We start from the raw sequence: 18,590 nt of genomic DNA, 5'->3' as shown, positions 1-18,590 counted from the left end.
CATATAAGGAACTTAAAGAAATAGTTTACCAAGACATTTGTAAAATAAATAATAATAAAAAAATTTCACGTGTTGCTGACGTGGCATCTACGTAGCGATGACATGTTAGCCAAGTCAGCAACGGCGGGCCAGCATGGGGAGTTCGGCACCGGAGGATCATTTTAGCAAATAAATTTTAATTACGAGACTATTTTCAAACATGGTTCACCTAGGGGCTGTTTGGTTCAAGGATTTAATGGGATTCCATAGGATTTGGATTTTAAAATCCCATGAAATTCATGTTTGGTTAAAAAAAAAAAAAGTGGAATTTAAAATGATGGGATTTGAAAAAATGGTCTAAAATCCTACAAATAAGGAATTTTTTTGTAATGGAGATACCTTGCTATTTTTAAATCTCATTCTTGAAATTTTTATTTTTACATTTATATCATCTTATAAAAAAAATAATAGTATTATATTTATATAAAAAATTAAATAATTTTAAAAATTAATTATTATTTGAATTATATATTTAATTAAATTTATATTATTTTTTATTGTACAGTATTTTTTAAATAAATTAATAAATTCATTGTTTAAATTATTATTTATTATAAATTTTATTAGAATTATAAAATTATAGGGACGACCATAAGTCGGGTTTCGTTGAAACTGATATTCATTCCAAATATATATTGTTAAATCTGAGATTCAAATTGGATCCGATTATACTAGATTCGACCGAGACTATACCCGATAAGACTTGATGAATCCGAAAAATCCATTTTTTATAATTTTTAAATTTTAATTTAAAATTACACATGTACCAGATCCAATGTATATTAAAATTTATGTATTTTATTAGAGAAATACTATAATAAAATAATGAATACGTTAAACTCAAAAAAAAATATTTTAATATAATTATATTATTCGAAATTATTTTTTCATATGTATGGTTGATATATTATTATTATCTTACCCTAATCATAACCCGGATCCAGATCTAATACTCAAATAATTGGACTCAACTTCAAATAAATAGGTCGGACTCGGTAGGGTCTCGAGTTTACGCGAATCTATTGTCGTCCTATAAAATTATTGATATATTTTCAATTTATATTAATAATGAATTAGAGGTTTACTTTGTCAAAATAAATAAAGAGGACAATTATGTCATTAGATATAAAAAATCCAAATCCACGAAATATAAATCCTACCATATTTTACCAACCAAACATAATATGAGATTTCAAATCCTAAATATAATAAATCTCATCACATATAAATCCTACTGTAAAATCTCAATCCCACCAAAAAAATCCATGAACCAAACAGCCCCCTAAAGTCTTAAAATAATAAAAGTGGTAAGATACAATACTAAAAAAAAATTTATCCAAATATATATAATTTTTATGAATATACTTTTTTTTAAAAAAAAAAAAAGTCAAACATAAATTTAATTAGTTGAATAAATATTTTAAAAGTAAAATAAAATTTATAAGTTTCTTTGTTAATTAAAACAAATCACTAATCAGTAAATATCTAATAATAATATATATATATATATATAACATAATATGCTACTCCCTCCGTCCTAAACAAGGTGCAATATTTATTTTTGGCATGAATTTTTAGATGGGTAGTATTAAGTAGGATAATTTAGAAAGTGGGTGATGTGATGGAGAGAGAAATATATACTTTATTTTTTATTTAGATGATGTGAGAGAATAAAGTCGGAGGTAGAAATTAAATATAATTAATTATTTCCTATTTTGAAAATATTACAGTGTTTTTAGGACATGCCAAAAAAGAAATGTTGCAGTGTTTGGGACGAATGTAGTATTAATTTTCAGCACAGTAAGTCTATATAAAGTACAATATATAAACAATATATCACATGTTTTTATATAAAACATTGTTATATTTAAGGGTGTCAAAATTAAATCTGACCTGAAAATCGAATCCGTTCAATTTGAAATTTTTTATGTTCAGGTTTGTAAAAAAATCAGATCGATCCGAAACGAAAAAAATTTGTATCGTGTTCGGGTTGACGGGTTTCGAATTTTGGGTTGACTTGAAATTATTTATTATTATTATTTTAATTTATAATATCTATATTATACAATAATAAAATAATATAAAAAATTAAATTAAAAATAGATTTTTTTAGGTAAATTTAATTTTTTTAAAAAATTTTGGATTTGTTTTGTGTCGGGTTTGTTCGAGTTTCCGGTTGACCTGAAATTATTTTTTTATTATTATTTTCATTTATAATATTTATATTATATTAAAGATAAAATAATATAAAAAATTAAATTAACAATGGATCTTTTAGGTAATTTTTTTTTAATTTTCGGGTTTGTTTTATGTCGGGTTTTTTCGAGTTTTGGATTGACCTGAAATTATTATTTTTTTATTATTTTAATTTATAATATTTATATTATATTAAAGATAAAATAATATAAAAAAATTAAATTAACAATGGATTTTTTTAGGTAAACTTTTTTTTTTTTAATTTTCGGGTTTGTTTCGATTTTGGATAACTTGAAATTAAATCAGATAAACATGAACTCGACCAAAAAAAATTAGTGCTATGTTCAGGTTTAGAATTTCAAATCAAAATTCGGGTTCGAATTGGATTTGGATTGACAATTTTTTGTTACATCTATGATTCAATTCGACACGAATACGATTGGTAAACACGGATGGACACTCTAGTTATGTTGTTTGCCTTATGGTTGAATATTAATCACCTTAAGATTAGCGTGTTTATTCGATGAAATCAGCACTCTAATTGCCTCCCCTTTCTAATTGAAAAATGAGTCCATTCTTTTTGTCATAAAAAAAGATAAATAAAAAAAAAAAATTTCATTTTATAATAAAAATCTACTGGTTTTTCGTTTTTTATTATAAAAAGATAAAATATATATATATATATATATACACACAATTAAAATCCGTGCAACATAATAAATGAGTTTATTATTGTTTTTTTTAGGACCGAAAAAGTAAAATAAAAAAAAAATATATATATATATATATATAGTAGTCGACAAGATGGGCCCATGAGGCCGGCGGAGAAATGGACCAAAGTCCAGTATTTCATGGGCTTTGTTCCACTTTTCCCCTTATGTCTCTACCCCGCGATTTCCTATGTCGGTAGTCGGTACCGCTTCATTCCCAAATTATTATTATTATTATTATTATTATTATTATAAATATATCGTTCGTGTGTATTAGAGGATAATTGTGTATATTTATTTTTGTAAATGTACAAACAGAAAAATGGAATCAGTAATTAATAAATTAATAAATAAATGTAATCTCAGTTGCCAACGCGGCGTAATTAAATGAGGAGGGTATTGTGTTAGGTGGTGGTGGTGGTGGGGTTAAAAGCGCGTGCGGAGTGTAAAAGCGTGATTGTAAAAGCGGGTTTGCCCAATATAATTAATTAATTGAAACAGAAATTGAAAGAGAGAGAGGCGGCACATGTGCGTCTGTTTGCTTTGCTTTGCTGACTCACTCTCTCTCTCTCTCTGTATCACTCGCTGACTCTGCTATATAAATCCAATCCCTCTGCCCTTACTCTCCACTACAGCTCCCACTTCCACTTTCACTTCTACTGCTACTAATTCAACTCTCAATTATCCTCTTTCTCTCTCTACATTTAATTTTATTTTCTTGGAAAGCATTAAGAAGATGATGCTGTCGAAGAAAGCAGCCTGCAACTCGCACGGGCAGGATTCGTCATACTTCCTCGGGTGGGAGGAGTACGAGAAGAATCCGTACGATGAGGTCTCCAATCCCAGTGGTATAATTCAGATGGGTCTTGCAGAGAATCAGGTCTGTCTGTCTGTCTGTCTCTATCCACACACACACGTACGGGTCTGTGTGTAAGTACAGTCGGTCTTAACTATTGTATACATGTTCAGCTGTCGTTCGATCTGCTGGAAGCGTGGCTCAGAGAAAATCCTGAGGCGGCTGGATTTAAGACAGACGATGGAGAATCCATTTTCAGAGAGCTTGCCCTCTTCCAGGACTACCATGGTCTCCCTGCTTTCAAAAATGTAACCCACATACATACATACATAAATGCAAATTAAATAAAAATATTTACTTACTAATAATGTTGTTTTTAAAACATGTTCAGGCAATGGTTGACTTCATGTCGGAAATCCGAGGTAACAAAGTCAGCTTCGAACCCGACAACCTCGTCCTCACCGCCGGCGCCACCTCCGCCAACGAAACCCTCATTTTTTGCCTCGCTGACCCCGGCGACGCTTTCCTCCTCCCCACCCCATACTACCCTGGGTACGTATCTACAAATAGTATTATTATTATTATTATTATTATTATTAATTAATGATTTTGGAAAATTAATTTAATTATTCACGGCGGCAACGAATGCAGATTCGATAGAGACCTCAAGTGGCGAACCGGCGCCGAAATAGTACCGATCCAGTGCACCAGCGCAAACGGCTTCAGGCTCACGGAGCCGGCTCTGGAAGAGGCTTACCAAGCGGCTAGGGACCGCAACCTCCGGGTGAAAGGAGTGTTAGTGACGAACCCATCGAACCCGCTGGGCACAACCCTGAGCCGCGCCGAGCTGGACCTCCTCGTCGGCTTCGCCGACGCCAAGTGCGTCCATCTAATCAGCGACGAGATCTACTCCGGCACGGTTTTCGACTCCCAAGAATTCATCAGCGTCATGGAGGTCCTCAAGGACCGGGACCACCGCACCAGCGCCGCCCTCCTGAACCGGGTCCACGTCGTCTACAGCCTGTCAAAGGACTTAGGCCTCCCCGGCTTCCGCGTCGGCGCTATATACTCCAACGACGGCGCGGTGGTGGCCGCCGCCACAAAAATGTCGAGCTTCGGACTTGTCTCGTCGCAGACACAGTATCTCCTCTCCCCCATGCTCTCCGACCGGAAGTTCGCCCGGCGGTACCTCGCGAAAAACCGGGCCCGGCTGAGGGACCGCCAGGCAATGCTGGTCCGGGACCTCGCTAAGGCCGGGATCCCGTGCCTGGACAGCAACGCCGGGCTCTTCTGCTGGGTGGACATGAGGCACCTCCTCGGCGCGGAAACGTTCGAGGCGGAGATGGAGCTGTGGAAGAAGATCGTATACGACGTCGGATTGAACATCTCGCCCGGTTCGTCGTGCCATTGCGCTGAACCGGGCTGGTTCAGAGTCTGCTTCGCCAACCTGTCCGAGCAAACCCTCCATCTTGCAATCCAACGGCTCAAATCGTTCGTCCGTACCTCCCTCCATCATAACGGCTTTTTCCGGCAGAAACCTTCTAGAAGATCCGAATCTCTTACCACCAAATGGGTTTTTCGGTTATCGTTCAACGATCGCGAACGGGAACGATAGAAGCATAATTAATTTACCCATTTATTTTAATTAATTAATTAATTAATTATTAAAATTTACATATATATATATATATATAATTAGAATAAATTTTTAATTTCTTTTTGTTTTAGTGTATTTCTCATATGTTGTTTTATTACATAGAGAGAGTGCACTCTGGACGACGTGAAAGTGTGATTCGCGCTTCCTGGCTATGTAAAGCTTCTATTTTTAATCACTCTTTTTTATTATAAGATTTTGAATCCCAATATTTATTTATTTATTTGCCTAAGTATTTTTACAAGACAAGTGCCATTTATATATAGGATAAAGTATATTAATGCAAAAATTAAATACGTGCATAACAGTTATACTTTGACAATTTTATTTTTAGTAGTGATTTGATATATGAATTCGTACGTATCAGTTAGTTTCTTACGGTTATAATAACAAGTTCGAATTACAAAATTTATAACTTCTTATATATATATATATATGGACCTTAATTACGTCGTTTAATGGAATTTATGTAAATGATTCCCACTTTTTTGTTTTCTTTATTTTATTTTATTTTTTTAAAAAAAAACTTTTGAAAAAATAAATATAAATAGAATGAAACAATACGGCTCTATTCACTTTAACTTTTCTTTTATTATTATTATTATTATTTTCAAATTTCTTTAAAGTAAACTTTGTAATTGTTGATAAAAATATATTTATATTTGTTTTTATGTATAACATTAATTACAATCACTACACAAATGGTGTGTTCTTTTGAATTTTTTTTTTTTTTTTTTTGTTTCAATAGTAACTTAAAAGTAATATTTTATAAAATAAAATAATATATATTTTTATAAAATTAAAATCAACTTTCAAAAATATTAGAATTGAATACGAAAATAAATCCAAAACGAATAAGAGCTTGAGCTGTGTTTACTTGTTTTTTTTATTATATTATACTTTTCTGTCGCCCTAGTGGAAAATATATATATGTTTTTTCTTATAGTAGATTAAGGAATAATATTTTATTAATTAAATAAAGTATTTAAGATAATTTTGACATTTTTTTTTTCTTGAAAATAACAAATATATTTTTTTTTTTTATAAAAGTTAGGGTATCTTTTTTTTTATATATAAATACTTTTTTCTATAATTAAAAAAAAAATTGAGATAAACAAAAATATAAAATTGATAGATTAAATTGGGATGAACAAACTATATTATATCATTACACTAAAAGTCTTAAATTTATTTTTGATGTAGAATTTAGAGATTACAGTATTTAAATGACAATGGTTATATTTTTGGATATAAAAACTTTTCAGAGCTTGTGTTTTAATATGAAATTCTCTTTGTTCCAGTTAATTTGTCTCATTTAGCTTATACACATATGTTATTGTGTAGTTAATAAGGAATTAACAGATGTATTAGTAAAAATAATTACTTATTTAATAAAAATAAGATTAAGATGACTAAATAATTTAATTAAAATAAAAAATTATAAATTATGAAAGATGGAAGAATGAAAATAGAAAGAGTTGACAAATTAAGTAAAACAGAGAGAGTATAACAATATTGATGTAAATGTATGTAAAATTGAATGTTTATAATATACGGTATAATCGAACAAACTAAAATATATATATATAATAAAAAATATAAACTTTTTAAGCTGATTATTTTTTTTAAATAATTAGTTAGATACTATAATTAAATTTTTATTATTCAGGACAAAAGGACCAAATCACACACACATATATATATATATATATATATGATATTCTATTTATATTTAGCTGCCGACGAGACATTAAATAAACAAAATTAATTTTGTCACACCGACTTTTTATCACGAAAATTGTCCTACGCTGGACAAAACGTTACGTTGTTTAAAGCGTATAAGCACTTCTCAGCGCCTTCTTCTAAGTCAAAGCACGACTTTACCCTTTTTCCATTTTTGCCATTTATATACACCCATATTTTCAATTATATCCATTTTTGGAAACCCGCGTATTCTGCTCTGCGCCGTCGATCTCTGTAAATCGACGGCGTGGTTTGATCGGGATTTCAGGTCCCGGGACCTCTTGATAAGTGCAAGTCCAGAGAAGGGTAAGTTGCCTATAAGTAATTTCCTCTTTTTGTGTGGCCAAGAAATAATTTTGTTAGGACACAAATATTTGGATTCATATTAGCAGAATATTAAGCGTACTAACCATTGGCTAATCTGATGCCACGTGGCGGGCTGTGGGAGCTGATGTTGGGATCTTGTCGTGGGGAATTTTCACTTGGATGGCAAAATTTTAATAATTACGATTAATGATTATTTTTAGCCAATTAGTTGCATATTGGGATCATTAATTAATTATATTGGACCTTGCCCCAACAAAATTAGAAATTTCATATTGCCCCTATATTTATTTTGAGTAAAATATATTTTTGGTTTATTCAGTATTTCTATTTTAAAATTGATTCAACTCCTAGTTCATCAAATTAGTTCAATTTTAATTCTTATTTACTAATTTCGATAAAATGTTAATAAAATAAGATCATTGTTAAAGTATTACGTTAATCACGAGTCACGACTTTTACTTTTGCACTCTTGATAAATTATCGATTAAATTTTTTATAATTAAAGAATCAAAATTATATTTACGTTAAAATTTTAACATAATTGATAATTAAAAAATAAATCATCTAAATTTGATACATATATATACACCATAGACTAATAGTGCTTTTTTTTTTTTTTTTTACCCTTTATTTATTTAAAAAGATAAATTTAATTGAAATTAATTAATATAGTATGCAAGTGATAAAGAAAATGACGTATCAAATTACTAATTTAGATAGCCTAAATTAAAACTATATATTGGGTAATTGACAAAATAAAAGTTGGGCACAACTTCTGTCTTCTAATGCCATTAATTAATTAAATAAAAAATAAAAAATAAATTGATTTTATTGTATCACAAAGATATACTAAAAATATATATGTACTGGCCAAATAAATTGCACAAATTTGTGTAAGTAATTACTAACAAGAGATACAAAACATATGTAATATATAATATATGTAATTACTATTAATATAAACTAGATTCATTCATTTTTATCACTAATTGCTATCAAAATTACTATTGAAAAAGAAATCATTATTGTTGGAGATTTGGATTTGTTTACTTCAGCATTTTACAAATATATATCGAAAAAATGAAATATTAAAAATCAAAATAAAATAAAATAATATGGTACCAAAAACTTATATTGAACACATAATATGAACCAAAAATTTTAATATATACTAAGCCCATAAGCAATTATTAGACTAATTTGGAGGTTTTTTATAATCACTTTGTTGTCCAAATTTGTGCTCAAAAAAATTTGTAAATTAATTTATAAATAGGGTTTTTAAACTTTTAATTTTGGGTAAACTATTTTTTTTAGTCTCGTAACTGGAATCCCTTGTCATTTTAGTCTTGTAAGTGGAGCCTGTCGCAAACTAGTCCCATAAGTGAAAAAATTTTGTTGTTTTAGTCCTCCGGCGCCGGAGACGCCCGCATGGCTTGCCGGAAGCCACGTGCTTGCCCGGTGTCCCGCCAGGTCACCGACACCTGACGGACACGCGGATTTTTTTTATTATTTTTTTATTGTTTTCAATTTTTTTAATTTTTTTTTCAATTGGACCAAATAAAAAAAATTAAAAACTACAAATAAAATTAAAAATAAATTTTAAAAAAAGAAAAAATAATAATAAAATCCACGTGTCCGCCAGGTATCGGAGGATTAAAATAGCGAAAAATTTTCACTTATGAAACTAGTTTGCGACATGCTCCACTTAAGGGACTAAAATGATAAGGGGGTCCAGTTACGGTACTAAAAAAAATAGTTTATCCTTTAATTTTTATGTATATAAACTTGTATGAAACTCTAGGCATAAAATTGAGCAATAATATGAGTAGAATAATTTAGAGTGTACCTATTTTATTATTTGAAAGATCATACATATCACAATGGAACATGATGAAATTAAAGGTGTTTTCAACTTCAATAGATATGTAGGATTTAGTTAAAAAAATAAAAATAAAAGAAATTCCCATTTCAAAACTATTCTTATAATTAGAAATAAGAAAAAGTGTTTAATAGGGTGCTATAAATTCAAAATATGTATTTGATATAATTTCTAAAAAATAATTTTACCATAAAATAAATAGGACTATGAATTAGTAAAATACAAAAATTGCACAAAAAATTAGTAAAAATATTGTGGATTTATTTACTTAATGATTTTTTTAATTATTAAATTTAATATTTGTAGATAAATTGTAGTATCAAAAACTAATTTAATATATACATACATATTTATATATATATATATATTCCCAAGCATTTTATTTCCACCACAATCAATAAAGTTTGGATTATTTTTTTTCATTAGTCAAAATTGATTTCAAGACATATACAATAAATAATAGACAAGAAGTTTTGTTTGGTTGTTTATTTAAACCAAAAGTATCCAAAAGGATCTTTGAGAATGTATCAAGAAACCAACATATATATTAAAGATATATGATTTCATTTGACATTTTTATTTGATGGAATGTATTTGTAAATTGATATGCTACAGCTTTTTGGGATTATTTTTATTATTATAAGTTTATATATAATTAATTCAAGTCAAGAAAGGCAGATATAATATGTGGGTTTGCATGGAGACATGCTTTTCTTAACTTTGACCAATTGTTCACTTCTTGTCTAGTTTTTAATTATTATTATTATTTTATTCAAAATATACTTTAAAAAAAAAAAAAGAATTATATAAATATATAAAGGAGATGGTTGCGGTGTTGATTTTTCGCATCTAACACGCGTTATATATACAAACAAACATATACTAGTACTGTATACAACACATCTTGTTTTTTAATAATAATAAGTGTACATGTCATGTGTTAAAATAACTGTTGTGTATGATGTATGAGACCATACCTATAGCATATGATATATTTGTATTATATTAGAATATACAATGTGTTATTTGTAGTAATATTGTATTTTCTCTGTAGTAATATTGTATGCTGTTAGCACACAATGTGTTGTTGAGACTATATCATGTGTTTTTTATTCATGTGTTGTATTTGTATTATAGTAACATATATAGTGTGTTATCTCTAATAATATTATGTGTTGTCAAATAGTACCGTATGTGTGTATATATATATATATACATGCATGCATGTATGTATGTCAGTACGTGTGTGTGTGTCTGAGAGAGAGAGAGAGGAGGTATGGGCAGAAGGGGGTGGTGCGCGTGTCACGTGAGCAGTGTTCCCCATGAAAGCAAACATAGAAACACCTGCATGCATGGAGGAGTATGGGCACCAGGAGCCCCGATAGCAGCTTCCGGGCCGGGCCGAATATTTATTAAGCAAATTGCCGGTGTGCTATTTCGGTGCTGCAGTGCTGACCTGACCTGAAGATAAAATCATTATATATAAGTATTATTTTAAAAACTGTGTCATTTGTTTATTAAGAATTGATAGAATTAAATAATAAAACAAATAAATAAATATTTCGTTAGCTACAATGCAGTTTAATTATATTGATTATTAATTTATTAATAATATTATTATTATACGCGTGATAATTATATTGATTATTAATTTATTAATTACTTTTGATAGATTTAAAAAAAAAAATTAATTTAAATTTAATATTAAAGTAATATATGATAGGATATTTTGTGAATCGAAACACACCATTCCAATAGTAAAAATTGGATGTTTGGTGACTAAATAAATAAACCGTTATTTCCTAGCGGTCCAGCCAGTACAGTACAACCTAATTAATTACTCTCTCTCCTCATTAATTACACACTACCCTTCATCATCCGTCAATGCTCCATACTGTCTCTGTTGTTTCCTTTACTAATATAACTGAAAACATCAATAATTAATACTATTCTAATATTATAACATGCATCAGTGCTTTAGATAGAGCTTTAGACCATCGTCACCCGTAAGATAGTTTGGAACAAAACAGACAAGGCTGTCTGAATTCAAATTTGTTACATATCAAAAACTCTTATGATCTTCTTCTTCTTCGTTGTCTTCTCGAAGTATTCATCCAACCATCCGCGAATCAACTTGACTTCGACGGCCCTCTGCTCCAGCAGCCAGTCAGGATCCTCGGCAGTTGCCGGTCGCAAATCCAAGTGATGGGCACCTACCAACCAACCAAGATAATAATATGAATGTAATTTGCACATAAAACACCCCATACTGACACATACTTTCACTAAATCTTTTCTTGGAGTTGAATAATTACTCAACAAGTTCACACTTACAGCTGCAGGATTTTCACATTGACTATTGCTGTAAATGCAATCAAGAATCAATCAATACTACCATGTGATTTGGGACCTCAAAGTTTGAATTTACATACACATATATATATATAACTTTCAACACGACGTACGTGTTGAACTCTCGTAATCTCTCCTTAATGTTAGTAGCTCACTTACTAACTACCCAAACTACTAAGTTCATCGTGTAAAACTTATAATTACACTCAAATACACCATTGAACTCTACATGCATAGAAAGCATGGAAATAAGACAACTCTCAAATTCCTATTTCAGCAGAAGATTTATTTTATTGCATAATATTTATTGAAATAACGATAAAAGCGAAATCATGATATTTAATTAGTGCAGCAAAGATTGAAATCTGGTTCTAGTGCAGTTACCTTTTTCTGTTACAAGAGCTACAATGGTTTCGGATACAGACTCCAAAACACTGCAACAATATCATCAGTTTTGTCAAGAATCAGTAGTCGATGACTATTATTATATACACAGATAAACAGCAAAAATCTTACCTGCCACCGCTCCAGGGGTCCAATAGCCCATTCGAGAAAATGATATTGCTTCCAAAGTTTCCCAGGACTTTCTTGAATCCCTTTATTATTGGAAAAATTGAAAGAAAAAAAGAAGGGTTAATCACTTTTGAAGTCCCTCGTGTGACACTCTAGCCTATAGTACTTAAAAAAGTAACAATATAATCCTCGTGTTCGACATTGGTCATTTTACCCCTTCACTGGTATGTTGGCTAACAAGAAAAATCACTTAGAAGAGCACATATAATTATATACATATACATATATATATATATATATGCACATACATGTCCACCAAATTCAGTAGTTATCCAGTTAGGTCTGGGCTTGACATGATAACTCTTGAAACACCACTCTACCATGGAAGAGTAGTTATAGTCGTATGTTGGAAACATGCTACCATTCCTGCTACTGGACATAGGCATTACCATCTCGGTGCAGGCCTGTAAATTTAAGCAAACAATTACTTTTAAATTATACAAGAATGTGCACATGAAGTGAGAAAACATTACCAAAGTCACACCTGCCAATTCCACCCACTCATACCATGAGGGTCATCATCCACATCGAAGCAATCAACTCTACCAGTGTAATTGTAATAAACGCTAACTCCAGCGAATATGCGCTTCAAGACATCAGTCCCATTGGGAAAGTCATCAATCTTCCTACATACCTGACCGAGAGAAAGGCATTGGTGAGCAATTAGACAGCATATTGATTATTGAAACCATTGCTCGCTATGTAATGGTTAAGGAAACAACAATGTAACCAAAACACCATTTCAAAAATCTTTCAAAACCCTTTAAATCGTTCACTCAAAATTGTTAAATTATCACTTGGAAGGTTGGAGGAAACTTAAAATGCTTCATAAAATGCTTCTACATTCTACTCTTACCTCCGAAAAACTCAAAATTTCAAAATAAGAGTCCCATGTAGTAGTTAAAATATTAGCAAATAAAGCCTTAATAGAAAAATATCAATTGTAGATGTTTGAAACAGAATAAATAATAATTTATGTGATCAAACGAATTTCTAACCTTAATTATAAAAAAAATCAAGAAAACATGCTGTATGAGTTGAAACCAATCAATCTAGTACAGATTAAATTAGTTAAAGAAGAAAAAAAATAAAAAATTTTAAAAAATAAAAACCAAGAAGCTACTGTAAGCACTACTTCTGGTAGAAACTATTTTTATTGTAACGAAATGAAGATGAAAACACACACACACACAAAGATAAAAGTAATTTGGTGACTCAATTCGATTGGATTGATCAACATCTAGGGGTAGCCATGCCAAATATTTTCGCTAGAATTTTCGTTAAATGCAAAACCCCAGCAGTGTCCAAGGGGTTGGACGTACATTACTCTCTAGGCTTTAGCTTGGAGCTTCACAACACAACATTTATAAGCAATTAGAAGCAAAAATGAAAACTTGAAAAGCACTTGTCAGCATAAATATTTGGTAGAAGCACAAAAACATATTGTTTGAGCCCATACCAAATGGTGTCATAATGCAGGAATATCAAATAACAAACTAAACAGACAATCAAACCTCCTTAATTGGATTTCCAGGCAAGGGCATTAGAAAGTCGGATGGGTATGGATAGTTTGCCATTGCCAAATAACTATAAGCCGACTCCAGCCAGTCATAAAGATCATCAACACTCTTTAGTTTCCTGCCAATTCAACTTCATTCACAAATTCCACAAAGATAGCTACAACGAAGAAACCTCCTAACCAGGTACTAATAAATTTATTTCAAGAAAAAGATTTGAACTAGAAAATGTAGTTCATACATCCTTACCTGCAAAAACCAAAAGCTTTAGTCAAATAAGAAAGCCCGTTACTTTTATGTGCCTCGGTTTCTATTGCATCCCATGATTCTTTTATAGAATTAAAGCAGCTAACACTCTCACGCTGCCGAGGAAAGAATCAAACAGTACTCCAGAAGAAGAGCCTATTCGAATCTAAAAACAATATAACAAGCAAAAGTAAAGGCATACTCTGAAGCCATTAGAGACAATATCGTAAAATGTCTCCGGAGGCACAACATCCTCAAATTGAAGCACTGGCGCTGAAGAAGCGAGCGCCCCAATGGCAATGTGGGGATACTTCAGCCTCATCCACGCAGCCAACACTATGTCAAAGACTCATCATGTAGGCAATAAACTTACAGAAAAAAAACAAATGACTGTAAATTATAGTCTAAAGCCGAAAAACAAAAAAGGAATTGCACATACTTCCACCATATGATCCACCAAAAAGCACCACAGGACAAGCTTGGGCAGACAAATTCCTCTTCAAGTCAGTGATCAACACAGCAAAATCAGCAAGGGCTTGCTCAGCTGTTAAATGAGCTAGCGTGGTTACATTCTTATAGGCCACCTCCTTACTGCCATACGGCATCGACTCTCCATAGTACCTATGCTGTCAATACAGAGCATTCTGATCTTACCAAAAGCATTGCCAATTTTACCCTAATTCCTCAGTAACAAGAAATTATTTATAACCTCTCAAGCAGCCATTACAATGTCTGCTTCTTGAGTGTATTGTTTGCAATCAATAAGAAACTAAAATGGAAATAATCTCTTCCAATGGGAGTGAAAGCGTAATGTTACCACAAACACATATGCGATGCACAAATTTTCAATTCAACGAAACCGTACGAAATTTCATTCATACACAATCCGAATTTGCAAAATAAAGATACATAACAGAAACAGGATTACCTCGGGAAAGACGACCATGGCACGAAAACGAGGAGCGATCTCCCACAGGAAGCCGGTATTGGAAGCGAACCATTCGATGTCGCCTTCATTCCCGCAGTAAAAAAAGATCGGACCGAGCTGCTCGGGACCCGCCCAATGCTCAGTGTTAATGAGGTAGCGTTGACGGAAGGAAGGCAGTTCCGAAAATCCGAAGTGATCGAGATTCTGCTCGAAGTACCGAGTCTCGTACGAGTAAGGCGTAGCTCCCGAACCCCCGCCGGCGGCGAACTTGCCGAGAAAGCGGGAGGCGGCTCCTCCCGGAGAGCGGATGAACCGAGATGAGAGTACTGGATGGAAGAAGGCGACAAGGAATAAGGAAATCAGAGGAAGTAACGGCGGCTTGGGAAAGTCTGCCATTGTTGAGTACTGAGCTCTGCTCAGAGACTGAAAACGCTTTGTGTATGTCTTTATACTTTTTCTTATTATTATTATTATTTCATAAAGTATCTTTACATATTATTAATTGATTAATTAAAAAAAAATAATTAATTTATGCATTATCTAAGCTATCTTACCGCTGTCAAAATGGATTGAGTTCATCTGACTGCCAACCCAGTCACACTTTTTAGGAGAGTTGAGTTGTGATTTTATAAATCCGTTAAAATACAGGCTTAAACGGGTTAACCCACGTGGACCGCGGGTTGAGAGTAGATTAGCCTGCAGTGGGGCGGTTCGCCTGCGGGCTAAGTAAATATAATAATTAGTACTCACTGTATCAATTAAATCTTTTTTTAATTATTTTTTACTGTCATATTAGAAAAATTATAATAAAAGTAATCAAATATTAATATTAGAATATATTTTAATTTTATATAAACTACAGATATACCATTATAAATACAATTGATTTATAAATAACGTACACAGAGAAAAGCATATCAAAATCATCATGTACATTTTATTTAATAAATAATATATTATTATTTTTAATCTACTAAAAAGATATATTTTTAATTAAGACAAATAAAATTAGCTTAAATAAATTAATCAATATTGTTTACACGTTGGTTTTTTTTTTCTAACTCTGTTATCAATGTCACTTTTATTTATTTCAATTTTTGATCATTTTTTTTTGTTCGTCTTCTATTTTATTTTTTTATAATTTTTTATTTTAAAATCTACATTTTCATAAAATTAAATATGATTTATTTGTAAAATATTTCTTATTATTAATTTTTTTTAAACACAGTAACTAGTACTATTTAGAATTAAAAAAAAATATATATTTTTTATTTATTTTAAAATATTTATTATTTAGATTCTACAATAAAATTATTTTTAGTTATTTTTAAATATTAATTACGAAAATATTTATAATATATTTTTTTAAAAAAAAAATTCCTGGGCTAGCCCGCTTAACTCGCCACCTGCCGATGGGTTGGATTGGGTTGAAGAAATTTTGATCCGCCCCGCCGCGGGTTACGGTAGATCGTAGGCCAATCCGTCCTATTAATCCGTTTTGACAGATCTACTATAATGAAATAAAGTTTATTTTAATTTTTTTTATTATTATTTTAAAAATTCTATCACTATTATGGGTGTTTCATTGACTGAAAAAATTAAATATATTTATTTTACTTATTTGATTGAAATTGAGAATGGATAAATAAATTATTTTTTATTTTCTACTTTCAATGATATTCTATATGTGGAAAATGAAAAGAATTAACACAGCAATAAAAAACATAAAAATAAAAATATCATTTATCTCTAATCATCCTAAAATAACTTTTCGAATGTTTCTAGCGGTAGAAACATATCTAAATGTCAAAATACCTTATAAATTGTATCGGAAAAATACAAAAAAATTTAGTTGATAAGATCATTAACTTTTTTTTGTTATAGTAATAGTGAGTAATATTTTTTATAAAATAAGGTATTTTGGTATATGGAAATTACCATACACTATTTAATTAGTATTCGATATATTAATATATACTGATGATTCAGTATGTTGATATCAAATTTAGTATTTTGGCATGAAACAAATATGTACCGTTACCGTCAATTTGATATACCAAATTATTGAAACGATATCGATATTTACTTTATAGAATTTTTTATATAAGAAATTTGCTATGGTATTGATATATATTTTTAATACATACCAAAAAAAATGGACATAATATACTACAATCATCTTTAATCATTCAATTACTCACAATTGAAGTGTTCTACAAATTGACAATATAGTATTATTTTATTAATAAATGTGTTTTTAGATTTATTAATTCATATATATATTAAATAAATGATAATTTATTTATTTATTTATATTTATTTCGTTGAATCTTTTTTTTTTTACTATCTAAAAAATGTCGAAGATGTCAAATTAGTATATTATTATCATCGTATCGAAATTAGTTTAAATAGTATTTTGATATAATATTTTATAAAAAAAAAATAAATAAATACTTCCCTCCGTCCCAATACAATAGTCCTGTTTACTATTTTTGTCGGTCTCAAAACAATAGTCTCATTTCCATAAAGAATCATATCACTGTAAAACTACTCATACTTTTTTATTATTATTATACAATTGCCACTACTTTTTACACTAATATACTCACAAGGACAAAAAAGTCTTTTACTCCGTACTTTTTACCTATTATCAATATAATATCAATATTTTTTAAATCTCGTATCAAACACAACCCATACTATAGTTCTGGGACGGAGATAGTAATATATTTCAATAATAATAAAAAAAAAAGCACAAAGTCTATTTTGATATTTGTTTCACCTTTAGATGTATTAATATTATTTATATCGTACTTCATTATTATGTATTTTGGGTTCTAATTATCTAATTTTTTTTTAAATGTATATTTTATTATTTTACGTTGGTTGTTTTTCAATATTCTTTCATGAAATTAAAATTTTAGGTTGTTGCGTTTCTATTTAATCATTTATATTAAGTTTTATTTCAAAACAATTGTTTAATTATACAATTTTTATTTATAATTATTCACTATTTTAAAATAGTTTAATATTATTTGTAATTAATAATTATGATTAAATTAAATAGATTTAATTTATATTTGTATTTAATATTTTAGTTTGAAATATTTTTTAGATAAAATAGATAGATAATATAAAAATTAATTTTTTGTACAGTAAAATATTTGGTGGTCAAAGAAACCCAAACTTTATACCCCTATATCTTTAAACATTATAAAATAATATTTTTTCTTTAATTTACAAGTAAAATTTATTAAGTTAAATATTTTAATATATTAAATTTAAATAAAAATAAATTTATTATTCATTATAAATTTAATAAATATTCTAAAGCTACTAACAACATCATTATACAAAAATAATAATAATAAAACAATACTCCCTCCGTCCTACATAGTTTGTCCCTATTTTTTATTTTCGTCCGTCCCAATTTGTCCATTCCTTTTTTGGAAATATAATTATACACTTTAATTTCATTTTAAATTTAAAATTTTATAATTTTTTTAATCTTAATTAAACTATTTAGTTATTTTAATTTTAATCCATAATTATTTTTATTATATGATAATTATTTTTACTAATACACTTCTTAATTATTTACTAATCATATTTTACCTAAATTCTTGTATT

General features: G+C 29.8%; 2 protein-coding genes across 2 annotated transcripts; one reads left to right on the top strand and one right to left on the bottom strand.

Moving 5' to 3' along the window:
* Nucleotides 1-3,598: 3,598 nt before the first annotated feature.
* On the top strand, nt 3,599-5,483 carry LOC127240551 (1-aminocyclopropane-1-carboxylate synthase 3-like). The gene is made up of 4 exons (XM_051259275.1): nt 3,599-3,825; nt 3,915-4,049; nt 4,133-4,293; nt 4,393-5,483. Exons 1-4 carry the CDS (start codon nt 3,682-3,684, stop codon nt 5,354-5,356), a joined length of 1,404 nt encoding a protein of 467 aa, XP_051115232.1. The 5' UTR covers nt 3,599-3,681; the 3' UTR covers nt 5,357-5,483.
* Nucleotides 5,484-11,096: 5,613 nt separating this feature from the next.
* On the bottom strand, nt 11,097-15,376 carry LOC127240068 (uncharacterized). Its single transcript, XM_051258509.1, has 10 exons — nt 14,961-15,376; nt 14,472-14,658; nt 14,235-14,368; nt 14,036-14,148; nt 13,784-13,907; nt 12,754-12,903; nt 12,518-12,673; nt 12,213-12,292; nt 12,081-12,130; nt 11,097-11,557 (listed from the first exon to the last, which is right to left on the bottom strand). The coding sequence occupies exons 1-10, from the start codon at nt 15,354-15,356 to the stop codon at nt 11,400-11,402; spliced, it is 1,548 nt and encodes a 515-aa protein (XP_051114466.1). The 5' UTR covers nt 15,357-15,376; the 3' UTR covers nt 11,097-11,399.
* Nucleotides 15,377-18,590: the final 3,214 nt, after the last annotated feature.

The sequence above is a fragment of the Andrographis paniculata genome, unplaced genomic scaffold, assembly GCF_009805555.1.
Source record: "Andrographis paniculata isolate CXL003 unplaced genomic scaffold, ASM980555v1 Contig79END, whole genome shotgun sequence".
Lineage (NCBI taxonomy): Eukaryota > Viridiplantae > Streptophyta > Magnoliopsida > Lamiales > Acanthaceae > Andrographis > Andrographis paniculata.
The sequence above is the reverse complement of the archived record's forward strand: the minus strand, read 5'-3'. Positions and strand labels throughout refer to the sequence as shown.